Genomic DNA, 20,434 nt, shown 5'->3' on the forward strand with positions numbered 1-20,434 from the left:
AAATTATTTAAAAACATTTTTGTTTGTACACAATAGTGTTCTAACTGTTCCAACTTATCTATTCCTACTCGATTATTTATACTTCTAATATCACCTATTTATACACTAAGACAAAAAAATGCACCTAGGTACAGTGTTTTATCATTTCTATTTGTTATTAGTTGTTATTTATATTTTGTGCCCAAACCATCTAATAAAACCAATAAATTAAAAATGCAATATATTTAACGAATTTTTTTTTAAATATTTTACTATCTTTTTAGGGTTCAACAATGATTGTTCTTAAATATATATCTAATCAATTGATGATAATTTTATAATACGGGTGTTTGACCGATTGGCGAAAAGGTGCACATCGGGGGGAGTCTGTGTTCCGACTTATAATTGGTTGGATTAGATTGGATGAGCAATAAAAATAATAAAAACAATATTCGCATATAAGTTTGATTAAATTATAAAACAATCACACCATCGTTTTATTTTATGTATAGAGTAAGGGCACAAAAGTACAGATTACTGCGAATATATTTTTTATATATAAAAACTGTGAATTACGTTTTTTTAACTCTTTGAAAATACCCACACGAATATACTTCAGTACTGCACCGATTAAAACATACGAGAATTTAATTTTTCTTTTGAAAATATGTTATGTGTTTTATAAGCGCGATTCAATAGAAAAAATTCATTTGATTCACCATTGCGGAACAGATTGGGTATTTTGTGTGTAAATGTTTAAACAAATAAACGGTTATTTTTTTTTGTGCAATAGTAAACGCATGTATATATAATAATATGTACATAAATATAAATAAATCAATAACGCGTGTTAGGTATATGTATATATGACGTTTCGGTGCCAGTTCAAATACACATACAGCGTGATCGATGTTTAACCTCTTGTATACACTCATTTTTAGTCAATTTTTGTGATATTGCACAAAATAAAAACACTGTCCTACGGTATAGGTAATATATATACGGTTTGAAGTATTTACGAAAAACGTCATACATAGCATTCAAGCATTGTATCGTAGTTAATTTTTAGATTTTTCAGTTTCTTTCGAATCATTAATTTAATTACCTACATGCTAACCAACTGGCAACTACCTAAACTTAAACTACCTAATTATAAAATCGAAATAATAAATTTCGATGGTTAGGTGGATCACTCTGTATGTAGTATATATATATATATATGTTGAGCGGATAAATATATACGTGAATTTATTGCGATTGGATTCAAAATAAACCCTAACACACACACACACACATACACACACACACACACACACACACACACACACACACACACACACACACACACACACACACACACACACACACACACACACACACACACACACACACACACACACACACACACACACACACACACAGTAAAACAAAATCAAGACAACTATTATGAAAAGAAAAGAAATCAACCAGTTGATTTCATACGAATTATAATAAAACTGCGGGTAATTAATTATGTAGTTTAGGAGAGATTGTGTTTGTTATCAATATTTTATTTTCACTTTTTAATTTAAACTGACGTGCAGAGATACGATTCGCAATTTTATTTTGATTAATATTATACTATTTAGTCCAAAAAACTAAATATATTATAATATAATTATATAGGTATAAATTGTATACCTAATGATTCAAATTTTGACGTCTGTAACCAATAGTTCTTTTCGAAATAATAACAATTCCGCATGTTAAATATGATAATGATTTATTCGTGTGATAAGTTTTCGAAAAATTACAATTTCAACAAGGCCATTCATTTTTAGAAATGTATTTAATTGTATTGTTCTCGTTCAAGGGAGTGGTGTTTGGTGTGAATTCGTCAATGGGTCGCGCAAAGTTCTCTAGTCGAAGTTACAATCTTTTGAAATATTAAAATTAAAGCATTTCTATAAAACATGTACATCTGTATTATTATATTGGTTCAGACTTTCAGAGCTAAGTTTATTATTATTATTATTATTATACGCGTTGCTATTGTTCTACCCGTCGGCGGGGCACACACAGTGCTCCGTGGACTTCGTCTTATTTGAGTGAAATAGTGTTATAAAATTCAAACAATTACAATTCCACTTTTAAAAAAACAAAAACTATAATAAGCACAAAACGAACAAAGTGAAACGTATACCACCCTGTAAGCGTACTGCAGCGTGATTCACAACCTATTCCAGCCCTTTCATTGCCATAGTTTGAACATAATATGCGTCAATGACAAATTAAATTGACAGGCCATTGATGCATATAATATATGCGTTCACTCGTATATATTAAAATATGATACCTGACCGAAAAAAAAAAATTAAAATAGATAATTCATAGTATTTTTCAAGACAAATCAGTCTACGTAAAAAACATTGTATGAAGATCTTAGAAAAAGTTACCTGCATTTTAATGTTTTATTTTATCACAACAAAATGTTGTCATCAGAATTCTATAGTTTTAGCAAGAAATTAATAATACATGCGTTATTTATTGAATTCATTAAATTCGGGTATCGATAAATATTATGAAACCTTGGCCGAACAATTTATTAAAAAAATGCTTAGAAACAATTAGCAAACTAAATAATCCTTTTTTTTTTTGAATGACTTAAAAAATCAAAGTATTTGAATAAGACTATGTTAAAATAGTATAAAAAGTGGTTGCAATACGATCGCTGAATCACCCTGTATATTGTTTTAGATCAAAATCATTGTAATTTGAATTTAATCGACACTATAGACTAAAACAAAGGCTAAATCATAGTGTAATTATGCTATTTTATGATACTTTGAGTCGATATAGTTGTATAATAAATCACACAAATACCAGTGATCGCGTCAAGGGAAATCGATGGGTATCGTTCAGCTCCACAATGAAAAACGTTCGCAGTCCTACGCACGCGTTGTCGTTTGTTGGGCATTATTTTTAAATAATTGATATATATTTTTTTATGTACACCTATTTAATATTTATACATACATACAGTTATAAAGCTACTATAAAGTTATATATACATATTGGTACTCACGCTGCAGCGTGTCAATCACTGTCGACATTTAAAACGCCCATTATTCGTAATTAAAACGAGGACGGCAAAAATCGTAGAGTATAATAATGTTGCATACATATATATCAATCGAAGTTATATACACCGAAAAAAGAGTTTCAATTTATTTTATTCGCTATCACTAAAATAATATATATTTCACATATTTTTTACGCGTTGTCGTTGTTCGTACGTCGTTCAGTAATATTCTCTGGTATTGCGTGCACCTATATATACGTGTTAGGGTGTCGACACGTCATATCATATTATTATCACTATTATTATTATATTATATTGATGACATAAGTCGTTCGCATACGGCCGTCGCCGGTGTGAAGTGATGATTTATATACGGAAAACGAAGCAAGCTGGCATTCGATGCGGAAATATAAACCCGTGGTGTTTCCAGTCCAATTCCTGTATAGTCGTACCTACACCGGAAACAATCGATACTAGCTGCAGTATGTATAATATCTCCTCGGGTTTTAAATCTGTATGAAAATGTGACTACGTACCTATAGTCTGTCGTGTTATTTACGCGTTTACTTTTATATAGGTAATGTTGAGTGGTTTTTACGGCATTATCTAATATACCTAACGAGTTTTTGTTACAGAATCCGAATCGTTATTTTTCCCCAACTTATTTCTCCTATATAGTACACGTACGAAACTATAACTCACTGGCGTGCCTACAAAAAAAAAAAAAAAAACAAAAAACCGTACTGCGCACGAGCCATAGGAAAAGTGGGATTCTAAAACTGTATAAATTACCTGACAATATAATATAATATTATGTATATATTCGAATGTCATCCTTTTCGCACACGCCTGACTGCAGGATCCAGATGGGTTTAATGGGTTCGATGAGGTATTGAACGTTTTTACCACGTCACGTATATATACATAGGTACACACTGCGCATATATTATTATTACGGGTGTGCAATGTACACAGTGCAGGGTATAAAAATAGGACGATGTCTTGAAGTACGGTATTCGAATTTCCTGAGCTGAAAATAATTAGCCATTAGGTGTATGATTACGATTATGCGTAAGATGAGATTTAATTTAAGAGGATGTCAGTGCACTATTTGTTTTCTCTCTCTGGCCCACGCGCAACATCGACGATACCCATTTACGCAGAATCATTTCTTCTATGTTTTTAATTAATCTTAGAGTAAAATCACCCATTACAAAAAAGATAGAGAATGATATTTTTGAAGGAATGACATATTGATTTGTCTAAATATTGTCTCAAAACTATTTAAACATACATCATTTAAATTAACAACATTTTTTTGTTTATTTTGAAAGTCGAATACAAAGTCAAATAACAATAAAATCGTTATGTCATTCCTTCAAAAATATTATTCTCTATTTTTTTTTGTGATGAGTGATTTTACTCTAAGATTACTTCAAAACATAGAAAAAATGATTCTGCGTTAATACGTTTTGTATATGTTGCGTGTGGGCCAGAGAGAGAAAAAAATAGTGCGCTGACATCCTCTCAATTTGTGATTTGCAGTGTTCAATAATTGAGCGGCTAAAATATAAATACTGTATTATAAAATGTACTGCACCATTTTGGAACTACTGCGGCAAAATCAAACGACAGTAGTTTTAGAGTAACAATGATTTGGTCTCATAGTAGAAACCTTGCAATTGTCACACATTTACAATTGGATCTGAAGTCTATGGAGTACCTAAATTATTTTACTATTTTGTATTTTAGGTTAGTGTTAGAAGTTATAGGTTTGGGAAAACTAAATAACTTAAATCAAATGTTAAAAAAATAAAATAACATTAACTCGCTTGGCTTGAAGATACCAATATCGTTATAAGTTATTATTATGAGTGATTGCAGCTCGCAAAATTATACCCTTTATTATAGCCTCTATAGGTCGTTCAGCATTTTCCATTACCATTTTAAACTTTACAATCACAACTTTTTTTTTATAAAGCTCTTATTTTTATTTCCGTAATATTATTTTAATTTTTTAGGGTATTATTTGATGGTACCTTTCAATCTATTAAAAAAATTGTAAATTAAATTTATTTTTGAATTTAATAATGTATTCTTATTTAACTTTAGCAGTTTTAGAAAATTGTTTTCATTTCATTTTCAACGATATAAATATATTATATATAATATCATCTTGATATAATGTTGTGTACAATTTACTGTTTACGAATCGTGTTACGATACTAAAAGGCAAAATTCATTACAAATCTATGGAACAGATATCGACAAAAATTTAACAAATAACCTAACAACGTATTATGGAAAATATTTCAAACACATACCGGCAGTTGGAGTTAATTTTTATTTAAATATTACGTGGTTCCTATAATAATTTAGTATAATGTTTAAGCAAAACGGGTTTTTTCAAACGATTTTATTCTTGTTTGATAGTGTGTTACAGGTATACAAGAATTTAAAAAAACCATTTGGACACGTGTTTTTCGGACAGACGATGACCAACACCCGTGACGATAATATAGTACCTATACGATAGGTATAAATTGTGCACCTAGATTTGATATTGTACTTACAAATTACAATTGAGCAGAGTCAAAAACCCAACCGCTTTCTCATCGATCCTTTCTCATAACAGTTTGAAGCCTCGAACAGGTTGTCGATGGTTGACGATGCTACCCGCAGCGGCATTCACGACGCCCGTGGCCCAGTGGCCCAACACTCTAACTATGGTAACTCGCTTTGCTGGCGTTACAACATTTGGACGAGACCATTAGCGCCCATCCACAGCAAATCCCACACGTCAGGATTTTAAAATGCTCTCTATCACCATTTTGGAGGAAAAAAAATTGATGTTTGTATTTGTAACCCCAGTTTTTGTCTAAGGATTTTTTTTTTTTTTAACACGTACAAACGTCAAGTTGTCAACATTTTTAGAAAAATATTCGTTTTTGATTGTGTGTTTTGTAAAATTAAAAGCGGGTAAGTGGGTAACGCCCTGCTGTACAATCCTGGGTGTCTAGGGAGTCACTTTAATGGATGTGTTAAATTTGAATACAATGATATAAAATCATATTTATTTTAATATAACAAATTAGTATTACAGTAAGTTAAATTAATTTTTGTCAAAAAAATTGCATTTTAAAATGTTATAATCTATATTTATATAAATATAAAAGTGGAGCGTGAAAATGTATGTTAACTAATAAATCGAGAACGGCTGGTCCGATTTGGCTCAAATTTTTTGATGCTCGTTATTGCCAGAAGAAGGTTTTTACGAAAGAAAATTTTAGGAAAATCCACCGGAAAAGTAGGATATTTGGATGTCAAAAATACAATAGTGGCGCCATCTGTCCAGAAAAGATAAACTAAATATTAAAAAATGTATTGTTGCAGATTAAAATAATAATAGTGTATTATGGTATAATGTATATATTATATTGGTTCCTATTGGTTACTTGCGCATGTTTGTTGATATGTATTATTATTTTTTGTCAATATATCTATACTAATATTATAAAGAGGAAAGATTTGATTGTTTGTATTGAATAGGCTCCGAAACTACTGGACCGATTTAAATGAAATTTGGTACATAGATAGTTTAGACACTGAGAAAAACATAGGTTACTTTTTAATACTAAAAAAGAGCTGTAAGAGGCTGTAAGGGTCTATATTGGTTTGAATTGAAAAATTATTTTTTTGTTGGATAGTTCATTCATCGAGGAAGGCTAAAGGCTATATACCATCACGCTACGATCAATTAATAGAAGTGCTCAAACAGGGATTTTGAGATATACGATAGAAATATTTGTTTATAAATGGTTGTTATTGGTTATAGGAGAAATAGTTAATAGAAATAGTATTTATTTATTATTGGTTGCTATTGGTTAATCGAACAGATCAGGTACAAGCATGCACCAAATCGAATTTTCACACATTGCCTACCAGGGTGGCTGAGTTGCACTTACTGCAGTGAGTTACACCAAAAAGGAGTTGAACAATCACAATTTGTTTAAGAGTTGTCATTTTTTACGGGCCACAAAGTGCGCAGGATCAGCTATAGCCTATATTATATATAAATTAATATTTGTGTGCAGATCTCTGGAAAGAAGATAGGTTAATTTAAAAAGTGTTAAATTTGGTCTTCGTTGACATTTAGTACGGTTAGGTTAGGTTAGGATTATGTATTAATTGATTACATTAATCCACCGTATTATATCAAAATAAACTTGATATAACTTTGATACTTTAGAGTTAAATCATACACTTACGTACAAACCGCACTGGGTCCGCGATCTACCGCAGGTTCAATCTATAGTTTGCCTACCTGATAATATACTGCTGCGAATCAGAATTTTTATTCTAGGCAACAGAAAAGTTAAGATAAATTTTGAACACCGTACACCGAATATTAAACAACGGATTGAACAAAGTTTGAGCCATATAGAGTTGGTACATTTAACGGGCAATGAAGTGCACGGGATCAGCTAGTATGCTCTAAAGTTTCGAGTATGTATAGTAAGTACCCACGAATAATATTTTTAAATCACAATAAAATAGCTAAAATCGTTATTCTTGGAGGAACCTTGTCTTCAATTTTCCAGCTTTTTGACCTAACCAATAAACTTTTATTGACATTGATAGAAAAAAATTGAAAGTTGAAAATGACCGTTATCAGCTTAAAACGAGTCAAAATACTTTTGGAAATTTTACCAAGGATAGAAAATGATAAATAAACAGATGGTGTAAATTTTAAAAAAGAAAAGTTTTTATGAATTTCTAATTTAAAATAATATTTCAAATTTTTATGATTTTCACGATTTTTGTCAAAATCTAAGTTCTGACGCTCATAAAAAATGTTTGTGGATTTACGTACTACTTATGAATAGCTCAACTCAATAAAATAAAATATAAATATAATATTAATTGTATAATGTATGGAAAATATAAATATTCTGTGAAAATTTCATATATCTACATTCTACGGTAATTTTTTTATGAGTTACCTATACCAAAAACTAAAATCAATATATTTTGTCAAAAACCGATTCCCGTTTTTCCTTAATTTTTTATTGTTTTTCCGTCGCTTTTAAAAATTACAGTGAATTTTAAATTTTGATCACCCAAATGCTCCAACTAGATTTACTTTTCTTTCGAAAAAGATACTGAAGTTGAAAATCGAAGCATCATTTCGACTACTTATCGTATACTACACAGACACACATCATTGTAAAATCAATACATTTATCGCTACGCTCAGAATCTATAATACAGGGTCTTTCAAATCTTGTAGGGCAAAACTGCGATGGTCACGTAAAAACTAGCACTGTTATGCCATAATTTTTGTCATAGGGAATTTGGATTTTGGAAGACTCTGTATTGTCTGTATAAGAGTTAAGACCAGCTGTATAAAACTTATTGTTATACGATGTCAAATTATCCGTTATTAATACTTTTTTATTATTTTTAACACTTCAAGTTAAAAATGGTTCATAATCACTACAAACATTGACAAACTATTAATGAAGTCACGTAACTAGTAGTTTAATCGATTTATTAACTATAACTATACTAAGTGTTTCAAAATTTGTTCCCGCTTATATAACTTACTTCTAATTAACATTTTTTAATCATGATTTTTATACTTTAAAAAATGAATGACTTATTTTGAAACCCCTTTATTACTTAACTTGTTAAAATTATTTTTATACTTAGGTAAGAAAGAAATTAACAAACTTAACAAACAAATTAGTTTCTTGGGTGATCTTCCTTTACAATAAATTAATGTAAGTAATATAGTAATAAGTAATAACTAATAAACTAAATTTTAAATATCTTGTCTTTGACATCATAATTAATTTAAACAGTGCTGTTAGCTATATAGACGTGTTATCTATTTTCATGTATGGAACTTATTTTTTTTTTAGTTTTCCAACTTTGGGTCCTGGTTATGGCTTTTTACACCATCACATGCATCATGGAAAAAAATGCCATTATGAATTTAGTTATTACTTTGTTTTTACCATCATTCTAACAACATTATCTTACTATAACTATAACATTGTATTTGAAAAAAAAACACTGTCAAAAGTCAATACGTTTCCAAAATTATACTATACTAAAACAGTTTAATCTGAATACCAAGTTATTTTTTCAAATCGTTTGATCAGCCTGTTATAAATGTATAGTAATATTTTTCGCTTTTTATATTTTGATTTCTCGTTTTAATTTAACACTCGTGACATTGCGTAGTACACTACAGACAAGTACACGGGCAAATTGGCGTGCTCGGTGCTCACCGCTGAAGGGCGCGGCGGTTGGATGTGCTTTTCGTCACCTGTTCAAGTATTGTTTTATACATTTATTTTGTATACGTCCAACCTTAGTGCTTAATGATTTGATGACTGAAAAATTAATTGATATTTACTTTGCCCCGACAAACTCTGACAAACGTTTGATTCGCTCGTGACAATCAAAGCCGTCGTGGATTATTTTTTTATGTCAAACAGCGGATCACTGCTTTTTTTAACCCGAATCCGAGTACCGCGTTTAAGGAACTGTTGCTAAATAAGTAATTACGAAAACTTTATAATAATTACGATTAATGTTTATTGCATGACCTACAAAATCAAATTTTCAATTGTTTTTTAGTTTGATAAATCATCAAATTATTTAATATTAATTAATAATAATTTTAAATTTTTCAAAAGTATTTTGTTTCGGCCTACCATCTATGAGCTTTCCACGTACCTTTTTTTTATGCAATCAGCTGTTTTAATAGGTACCTACGTTATATTTCACATTATAAGCATGGTGCAAAATGAATAAAATAATTATTATTTTGACTTAAACGGGCACCATGTTAAATGGTTTTGCCAAGTTTTTCTTATCTAATTATCTTAGTCGTCATAACTGTATTATATATACAGGTATAATATACGATCAGAAATATTTTTTCATACAATAATAATTTCATATTTTTTATTATTGGTCTATACCTACCTTTTTGGCCAAAACAAATATTTGTGTCTGATGAAAATAATTTAAATATTATATGTAATCAAGTTAAATCAAGTGTAAATTAGTTGCAATATTTGTTTATGAGAAACAACGTAATTTTGTAAATTTCTGTGCAAAAGAATTGCTTACGCGTTGGGTGCATATTATTTAAGTCAATGTGTGAGTCTGTTTGTTTTTTTTTTTTATACATAGGTAATATCAATAATTATAACAAAATCTATATGAGCCACAGACACAACGTTTACTTGAAGAAACATAATAATCACAATATCGTAGAATTACCTATGTACTAGGTACACTATATGATCGTAACAGTGGCGCCACCAGGATTTACTCAAGGGGGGAATCCAAAAAAATGTATTTAACTACTGTTTTTATGTTCTTTTCCTGAGTAGGTATATACATACATTTTATTTCTTAATAAACACAATTTACCGGGTTTAAGGCCAATAAAAGAAAATTTAATACAAGGTTCCTAATATTTTATTGTTACAATGACATTTGAAAAATATTAAAAATCCTTAGTGACAGTTTTTTTTTATACGCATTTAAAGTTCAAATCTTGACAAAATACGGAAAAATCACAAAAATTAGCAAATTATTTTGAGTTCAGAATTTATAAAAAATTTTCTTTTTAAATCTAAGATTTGAAAATGTAGTACAAGATTAATCATAAGTTCGTTTATCTTTATCAATAAAAGAATGTCCACAAGCAAATAAAATTTAATTTTTATGAGCGTTTGAAGTTCATATGTTTATAATATTGGATATTCACTTGATATCTCATGTAAGGATTGGGCTGTTTTTGTAATTTACACAAATTGTTTATTATGAAATAGCTTAAGTAGACAAATCGATTTCTGCTAATGATTGATTTAAATTAATTATACTATCATCATTGGTATTTTATTCTGGAATTATTAATAATTTATCTTAACGTCCACTGAAAATTCCTGTACATTTGGCAAGGATGATATATTTATGGATCGGACGTAAATAGTAAAGTATGCATCAAATCTTCAATTGTATTCAATATAGAATTTTTTCTCGCATGGCGCACTTCTTTGTCCAGAAAGTTTATTTTTCGCGGCGCATAAAATTTCTAGTGAAGTCACACATGAGGAACTAAATATAATGACTGTGTTGGAAATACAATCAAATTTCAAATCCGGCGCGCTGCATGCGATCCGAATTTGTAGCAATGTTTGTCACCCTGCTGCTCCGCCGACGAAATCTACGCGAACCGAACTTTGTACTATGAGGAGGGGACGGGTACTGTCGCGGTCTAGCCGTTGGTCGCCGACACCCGCCACCGCCGTGTCTGTCGTTACTCAGCCGTCGTCTTGGCGTTCTATAGTGTTTTTATGTCTTTTCCACGACCCGGTGCGTCGTCGCCGTTTATACGCCATTTTTTTTTGTTTTACGTCGAGCATCCGAGCTCCGGCGTTGTACTAGTTTTTTTCTTTTCGTCTCGACCGTCCGTGTCGCGATACGACAATGGTTTTAGCGACCTTTGTCGCTCGTCCGATCTTTGTGTGACTTGAGCCCTGCTCGTCCACATACCGCGTGTTCCGCCCGTCCGTTTCTAACGCAGTGCGAACCGTGTCGTAGCCGTCGTGTTATTGTTTGCTATCGTGCGCTGTGCACCCGGTTGCATCGTTTCAACCGCCCGTGTCGCGAGCCATAAATATTGTAGTGGCTTCTGTCGTTCGACCGTTAAGTGTGTGATTCGAGCCCTGCTCATCCACGTACCCGTGTACCACGTGTTCCGCCCGTCCGTTTCAACGCAGTGCGAACCGTGGCGTAAAACCGTCTTTTTGTTGCCGTTCATACCGTGCCAACGCACGTCCACGCGTGACGATTTTGAGTTACTTCGTCAACCATAAGTACTCTTTCGCACACGACGTCGGTCAGTTATTTAAACTACCTCCACTCCACCGGTCGACCATCAGTCGCACGTGAACGAGTTGTCGTGTTATTCGTCGCAGGCGACGTTCGGAGCATTGTCGCAGTCCTGCCTACCTCCAGCTGGTCGTAACCGTTCCGGGACAACCACATCACCGTGTTATCACTTGCCGTCGTATCAGGTCGTACACACCGTTATCATTTGTTTGCTTATTTTGTCATTGTAATTATTACTCGTCCTACGCGACGTTCTTATTTATTCGTTGTCATTGAATTATGCCGATCGATGTGTGATCGTAGTATTAGTATCTACTAACACTAGTATTAAGTTATCTATTTGCAGCATATTATAATAAATTGTATATCATACCCTTTCATATCGTAAATATTGTTCTTGTTGAATAGCCTTTATTCATCACCTCATACCTTACGTTTCTTACTCTCAAACATAACCCTCTATACAGTCCACTCACCCCCTCCTACAGGGTTATCGACAGGTCAGCAGTGACGAGTTAAGTCACACACGATCTGACACTTGTAGGCAGCCTTCAGCGCATGCACATACCTACACGCGTCAACCCGGCTTGATGTGCAGCCGTCGCACAGACTGTATTTTCCGTCTTTGGGTTCATTTAGATCCCGATATAAAATTATTAATTTGTGGGTAACCTGAAGATAATGCATTTCTTTTACATGTTTAAAAACAAAAATTTAGAATGGCTGAGTAGTGTGTTTACAATGCCTCTGAATTTTTTTTTTCGAACATGACGTATTGGCGTCTAACCATGGACCATTTTCGAGATGATCTTAGACAAAATTTAACAATTTCTTTCTCAAATGATTTAATTTAATTCTTGTAATGTTGTAATGGATACATAGTTTGTGTTCTTAATTAAATTTGAATGACCCATACATGCTGCTCATAGTAGGTAGATAACTTACCTATCAATACACATAATTAATGCACATAATGACATTCATAACGCCATCGATGAACGGTTTTGTACCAATTTTACCTAGATTAGATACAATACTCGCGGGTTGTGTGTTTAATTACATATTTAACCACCAATATAGGCTATTTACTCATAGGAACTAACTTACACGATTTGTGTGCTTAGTTAAATAATAAATATACATACTAACATTGTCGATGAACAATTCTGTGCCTAGAGTAGTAAATAGTAGGTACATTAAATTACTGCACAATTTGTGTGCTTGATTAAATATTGAATGACCAATATGGGATACTCATACCTATATCAAAACTATAAAATATATAATACTAGCCGTTTCCCGCGTACTCCGCCACCGTGGATAGTTGTTTGCAAATAGTGGGGCTGTTACTCGTGCAGGTGTGTATAAGATTTGTTTATTTTATAAATATTTATGAATTATATTTCAGTCAAGGTATGAATAAACCAGACAGGTAGGTGGACCACACAGCGGTGGGTAATTACAAAATTACCTTGAAATTAAGCCTATAGCCTGGCCCGCGATGTACTCTTTCATTTAAAAAAAAAAATCAAGAAAATTGGATGAGTAGTTTCAGAGTACTCAGTACATTCGACACAACGATTCCATTTACGTGCGTATATTCAGCACGTACATTTGGGCGTAATGCGTTTGGGCGAATTTTTAAAAATTGCAATGTGTTTGGGTGACCGTTTTTTTAATATCCTGGGATGCTGAATTTTATCAATCCATTTTTCCTCTCATTTTGATAGACTTGGGACTGTCTGTAAATTCCACGGATATGATTAAAACTGGATTTTTTTTTGTGTGAGCGCGTGTAATTAAAAATTGAAATGATTTTATTAATTTTTTAAAAAATATCTTTGTTTTTTGTTTATTAAATTTTTTTCCTGGAAATTTTACTCCTATACGTTGTATATACTCTAAAACCTTAATTTCACTTGACATATACTTATCCAAGCATGTTTTTAAATATTCTTGTTTTTCTATATAACTTTTCGTCGAATATTGTAATTATTTTTATTTATAGCATTGCATTTTGTATTAGTTTCTACTTGAATTTATTGTAACACATTAATTACTTGATATACATTTGGATGTGATTAATAAAATTGAGAATTATAATATGTGTTGGAATGATTCGGCTCCATTTGTTGTGTTTGGATAATTTCCAGGTTTCCTTGCCCATAAATAAGGAGGAAAAATAGCATCCTCTGTAATATATGTATCAAATATATAATCTGTAAATTCAATGTTTTTTTGAGTTTTTGGGGCAATTGACATAAGTTCTATAAAACCATCATTGGATGATAAATATGGTAAACCGAAAAAATGTTTAAGCCAAACACCAAGTTCGGAATTGGTACCATATTCTCTTACCAATATTTTATTTTTTTAGATTCGTCTAAACCAACATTGCGCTAAATGAAACTGGCAACACATCAAGTGACAACCCGGAAATGAATTAATAACTGCGTTATGAGCGGCTTTTTCAAAATCTGAATGAAATTTGTATACATTAATAATTTTACCTATTAAAGAAAGACACAATTTTTTTATTTCTAACCACATACAAATATTATATTGATCTTCAGATTTTGATGTCAAAAATACATAATATACTATAGGTATGTAATAAGTATGTTTGAAGATGTGTATTGTATATAATTGATAAAAATGATTAGGAGCGTAACTATATGTTCCATCGCCAAAAACGTTTTCAGATTCACAGAGATGTTTTAAGTTTTTAGTATACGTAAACAAAATAATTTGTTTTTCTCGATTGACGAAACAAAATTGTTCCTTATAAGTAGGGCTCGGATTTATATGTATTTGTATAACCAAAGTATGTATTTATACAACAAAAATATGTGCTAAAGAATTCAAAATATGTATTATCAAAAAAAAAAAAAAAATGATAATAATAATTTTAATATTATATTGATTACAATTAATAACATTCATTTTTAAATTTTCGAATCCAAAAGTTCGCCGATTTTGTCGTAAAATGTTTATAATAATTAATAATAAACAAAAATGTAATAAAAATTATTTATTTATTTAGTTATCTAATTATCTTGATTACAGTTATAATAATAACAACATGGACTTTAAAATTTTCGAATTCAAAAGATCGTCGATATAATATATAGTCATGATAACCTTTCAATAATTCTGAACTCTGAAGAAAAGACATTAAAACAGTATAATTGTCTAAATATGTGAGAACAAATTGAATAGTTGTGAATTATGTAATAACATGTATTTATGACAAAATATGTAAAAATATGTAAAATCAAATATAGCTCGTTTTATCAAAAATCTTGTGAAACAAATTTATTACTTGCCGAAATTAGTTTATCATGTCGCAGAGAAAATATATATTTACATATAAAACCGAGCCCTATTTATAAGTTTTAATATCGACTCGAGTTTGAAACAGTTGGACAAACACTTCATTAATAGTTATGAGAATTTTGGGAAAATGTTTTTTACGAATCCTATAGGCCGATTTTCTCAATAATTTAATGTTATTATGAACTATTACCTCCTTACGTATTATCTTATTTGGTCTTGCATGTAAGTCTTCTTCAGCTTTCCTTTGAGACGGCAGACCTAACACACTGAACGGCTAAATTATAATCAGTAGTTGGTTTGTGATTATGTGTATTATTTTTATTTGAAAAAGATAATATTTTATCGAGGCTAAAATTTACTAAAACACTCTCAGTACATTTTTCTGTTAGTACACCGAAAACGAAAAGACCCGGTTTTCAAGTGGTTGGATTCGCTATAAATAAAATGTTCAATTGAAATGCATCGTTTATTTAGTTTTGTATTGAAAATATAATAAATTTTAAGATCCATATTTGACATAAACTCACTTACACTATAATACAACTTCACGTTTTCAATGTTCAACTTGGACATGTTGTTGCTCGAACAATTCAAGAAAACTGATATTTGAAAATATGATAGAGTTATACTAGTTGCCGACCTGCAATAAGACTGGGTCATATTTAGGTTGATATAAAATTCCCTATAGAATAATAGATGGTGCTAGTGTGAAGAACCTCCGAAACACACCATGCAAATACGTCAGTAGATTAGCTTTGTTTCATAATTTTTCAATAACTTTAAACTAATTTTGTATTTACTAAAGCGGTACTAAAACCTTCAGCAGACTTTCAGGTATACCTAACAATAAAACATTTGGTGACGATACGTTGAACGGTGTGGATTTGTATGCGTTACAAAAAATCGGAACTTGCTTTTATAGTATAGATAGGGCAACACATTGAAAGAGTTTCTGATTTGAATTTCAGCGCAGGACAAAATGGACAAACAATGGGCATATCTCCAATCAAAGCCTGAATACTTAGCCTTCTTTTCTTATTTCTTAGACTTTAGCTAAATCCAGATTAATAACACCTAGTTGGCATCGCTGAATAGACATTTAATGAATTTCATCTTCATTTATATTGTTCATAGATAAGCGCATCCTCTTGGCACCATTTGTGGAGCGGACAAGGTTTGATTTCCTCTTTTTATTTTAATAAAATTCTTCAAAATTAAAAACTAAAACTACAACAATCATAACCAAACAAACTTACAATAAATAAAAATATATTATTATTTAGTTTATTTTTTTCCTGTACATATGGCGCCACTGTTGTATTTTTGACATCCAGATTTCTTACTTTTCCGGTAGATTTTCCTAAAATTTTCTTTCACAACAATTTTGTCCTGACAGTTACGAACATAACAAAAAAAGAATCAGCCAAATCGGTCAAGCCGTTTCGGAGCCAATCCGTAACATAAAATCTGGACTTGCTTTTATAGTTAGTATAGATTATAATATATGTGTAGCTAGTACGTAGGTACTTACATTCATAACACCGTCGATTAATACTTCCGGGCGCATCCCAGGACAATTTTAGATTCTGAACGGAGTGAGGGATCTAGTAGTTTTACAATGGTGTTTATTTTTTTTTTATTATCCTGTACATATACAAAATGTCTACCAGGAGTGCTTTGATTTCAACATATTATCGTATCTTATCTTTTGGAAAATTGGATCAAGATGGTACTTAAGAGAGGTCATTTTTTGATTTTCTCAATAGTTATTTAATGCCACGGGAAAACCCACCGACAAATTACGAAAAACCGCTAAAAATGGGATTTTAATTTCTAATGCTTTGTTTATCACCGAAACGAATAAAAATAAAAATAATTTACTTTAATTAATTATTTACTCGATGATGGTTTGAGTCAAAAATATGACCGGATTTAAGAAATTATTGAGAATTACTCTTAATACCACCAAGATAAAAATAGTATCACTAAAGTTTCATGTGATAAGTTCTTATGTCCTATCCATTCTTATATTATCTATGTAGTGCATGCGTACAACACAGAGTTATCAGTCTCTTACCTAACAATCATATGATACCATATTGTTGTACATATACCATATTATTGTGCATATTGTAAAATTGTTTTCATTAAATAAATATTGAAAAAAAGATAGGTGAGATTCGAACCCTCGACCCCCGAGCTTTATCTCACTAGCCCACAGACCTGATGTACTTTTCCAATGATTCTTAACGTATATAGCTGTATGAATATTAGTTAATATGAAATGCACTAAGTTATATCCCGACCTGACCCCGCTGACCAACACATATTATCGTATGCATACCATATTACCGTACACACAACATATTATTGTGCACATACTAATCAATATATCAGCGCATGCGCAGTCATCTGGTTATTATCAGATATGTTATCATATTATTTTTCAATATTAATTTAATATCTATTATTTTTCTCAAGGTATCTTCAACGTTCCGGCTCATTTGAGGCCTATACTCGCTGCACCGATCATCGCACAACCGGCACAGCAGAGTCGTTCAGTTTGCTCCAGCTTAACAGGTCCAGATAGCGTCACAAATTTTCGTACCTGATGTCCCGGCCGGTGGCTCGAACATGTTAACCGAAGACGAAATGTGTATGGAAGCCATGGACGAATTTGAGGATACAGGTTAGTTTTATTTAATTTATCTGAATTAGATTTTTAAAAGACTTGCTGATTTTTCCACCGCAGATTATTAAAAAATTTTTTTTTTGGGAAATATTTTCATAAGATTTAAAATAGATTTTTGAAATACGTCCCCTTAAATTATTTTTATTTTTATTTATATGTCGCAAGTTAAAAAGATTTTTTTTTAAATAGTTGTTTCATTAGATTGTATTTATTAGTTGTGAAGTTAATTAGATTTCTAATAGATTCGATACCACATTTAATTAGATATTAATATTAGTTTTTTTTTTTTTTTTAAAGATTCTTACACCGTTACCGCTAACGGGAAACGCGTTTCATCCGCCAACACTGTGTTGGCTGCTAACGCTAAAAAGGTTAGGTTGAATTTGATGCAGTCCCGCTGGTTCAAAGAAATCTCGTCATCGATGGGTAGGAAAATTGTGTGGCATTATGCCCGAAATATTGCCAATGTTCTCAATTATACAGGTTTTCTCCACTTACTTAAGCCCGATCTAATGGAATTATTGAAAATACGTGTGCTACAAGGTCCGATTAAATTTAATTTAAAACTTGAGGCTACGTATAGCCGCCCAAACGTGCCCAATTCGTCGGAGAATAGGGCTTTTAAAACATCGGCAGTTGAAATTGTTATGGAGTCGGATATTACGGGTATTATAGAGAGAGCGTTTATGAAGATAATTGGAGAAGAGGAAACATATATGAGTAGAGGAAGTGGATTTAAATTGGATACTATAGACGGATTGTTGGTGAGTGTGTATAAATATACACCAATGGGTGTATCATATACAAAACTACCAGCGTTTATTGATGACAAACGGGGCACTATCAACCCGCAAAACGTAGACCAACAGTGTTTTAAGTGGGCAATTCTGGCGAAGCACGTGATGGGGGCGTCGGTATGTCGTGTTGGTGAAAATTACACACAGCACGAAGGGAAATATAATTTTGAGGGTATTACGTCCCCCACACCTTTATCTGATATCTCTAAATTTGAGAAAAACAATAAAAAGGTGTCTGTAAATGTTTACGGACTTGAAAAAAAGTTCCAGCCGCCGAGGAAATATCCTACATACGAGGTGTACCCGTTACGTTTATCCGATGAGGAGAAAGTCACCCATTTCGATCTGTTGTTGGTAGCAGACGACAACGGGTCGCATTATGTATATATTTCGAATTTTTCCCGGTTGGTACGTGCGCAGAAAACAGGACATAAGGAGAGTGTCGTGTTTTGCAAAAGATGTTTTACGAGTTTTGACAACCGGAATTTGAAGTACAAGTTGAACGGACAAGAGGCGTTGGAGTAACATAAACTGATTTGCGGGGTGCACATGCCTATTCTACCGGAGATGCCCAAGGAGGGGGAGTGTGTAGAGTTTAAGGCGTGGAAGAAGACACAGAGATCGCACCTCTTCGCGATATACGCGGATTTTGAAACGATATTGATGAAGACGGAGGAGAAAAAAGGGGGAAACACTACAATTATTCATAAACACGAGGCGATGAGTAATGCATTTTTGGTGAAAGCGAGCGACGACGTACCAGCGGAATTATTGGAGGAGTATGAGATACCGTCAGGGCCGGTAAAACATAGAGGTAGTGAAAACGAGACGGACGTGGCGAAACATTTTGTAGAAACGGTAGTTGAGGAGGCCCTGAAAATTGAAGAATTGTTGAAGACTAATATACCGATAAAAATGACTGAGGGTGAAGAAAAAACACATCAAGAGTGTAATTTGTGTAATTTATGTAAATGTAGTTTAGCTGGGGGCGAAAAGGTTAGAGATCATAATCATCTGACGGGAGAACTTCCGTGAGACAGCCACACATTTTGTCAACGGAGATATGCCGCTCGTGATTCGTAAAGGGATGTACCCGTACGAATACACAGATAGTTGGGGGCGGTTGGAGGAGACGAGATTACCGAGGAAGCGAGATTTTTATAGTACGTTGACGGAGACCGGGATTAAGGAGAAGGAGTTTGACCACGCGAAGTTTGTCTGGGACCACTTCGGCTGTACGACGTTGGGTGAGTATAGCGATATATACTTGAAAATCGACATGTTGTTGATAGGTGACGTGTTTAAAAACTTCCGCGACATATGTATGCGGGCATATAACCTGGACGCCGTCCACTATTTCACCGTCCCCTGACTTAGGTTTCGATGCAATGCTAAAGTTCACGGGGCAGAAACTTCAGTTATTACACGATTTCGACATGTTGTTGATGTTCGAGAATGGTTAGTATATTATTATTAAAAAAAAAATGTATATACATATATATATATATATAATAATCTTATTTATTAGGTATACGTGGTGGCTTAGTGCAGGCGAGTAAGCGATATGTGAAGGCGAACAACGTGAAGACCCCGGTTTATGACGAGACTAAGGAGAAATTATGGATAATATATCAGGATTGTAAGTATATT

General features: G+C 32.3%; 1 protein-coding gene across 1 annotated transcript in view; it reads left to right on the forward strand.

Moving 5' to 3' along the window:
- Positions 1-3,055: 3,055 nt before the first annotated feature.
- LOC132941015 (uncharacterized) overlaps positions 3,056-20,434 on the forward strand; it is a 41,220-nt gene continuing 23,841 nt past the window's right edge. Inside the window, exons 1-8 of the mRNA XM_061008863.1 lie at positions 3,056-3,522; positions 5,474-5,576; positions 5,676-5,769; positions 14,113-14,565; positions 17,777-17,984; positions 18,285-20,031; positions 20,162-20,242; positions 20,313-20,423. Of these exons, the coding sequence (XP_060864846.1) occupies positions 19,848-20,031; positions 20,162-20,242; positions 20,313-20,423 (376 nt within the window). The 5' untranslated portion in view covers positions 3,056-3,522; positions 5,474-5,576; positions 5,676-5,769; ... (1 more) ...; positions 17,777-17,984; positions 18,285-19,847. The remainder of the gene's footprint in view (positions 3,523-5,473; positions 5,577-5,675; positions 5,770-14,112; positions 14,566-17,776; positions 17,985-18,284; positions 20,032-20,161; positions 20,243-20,312; positions 20,424-20,434) is intronic.

Source organism: Metopolophium dirhodum, chromosome 3, assembly GCF_019925205.1.
Source record: "Metopolophium dirhodum isolate CAU chromosome 3, ASM1992520v1, whole genome shotgun sequence".
Taxonomy (NCBI): domain Eukaryota; kingdom Metazoa; phylum Arthropoda; class Insecta; order Hemiptera; family Aphididae; genus Metopolophium; species Metopolophium dirhodum.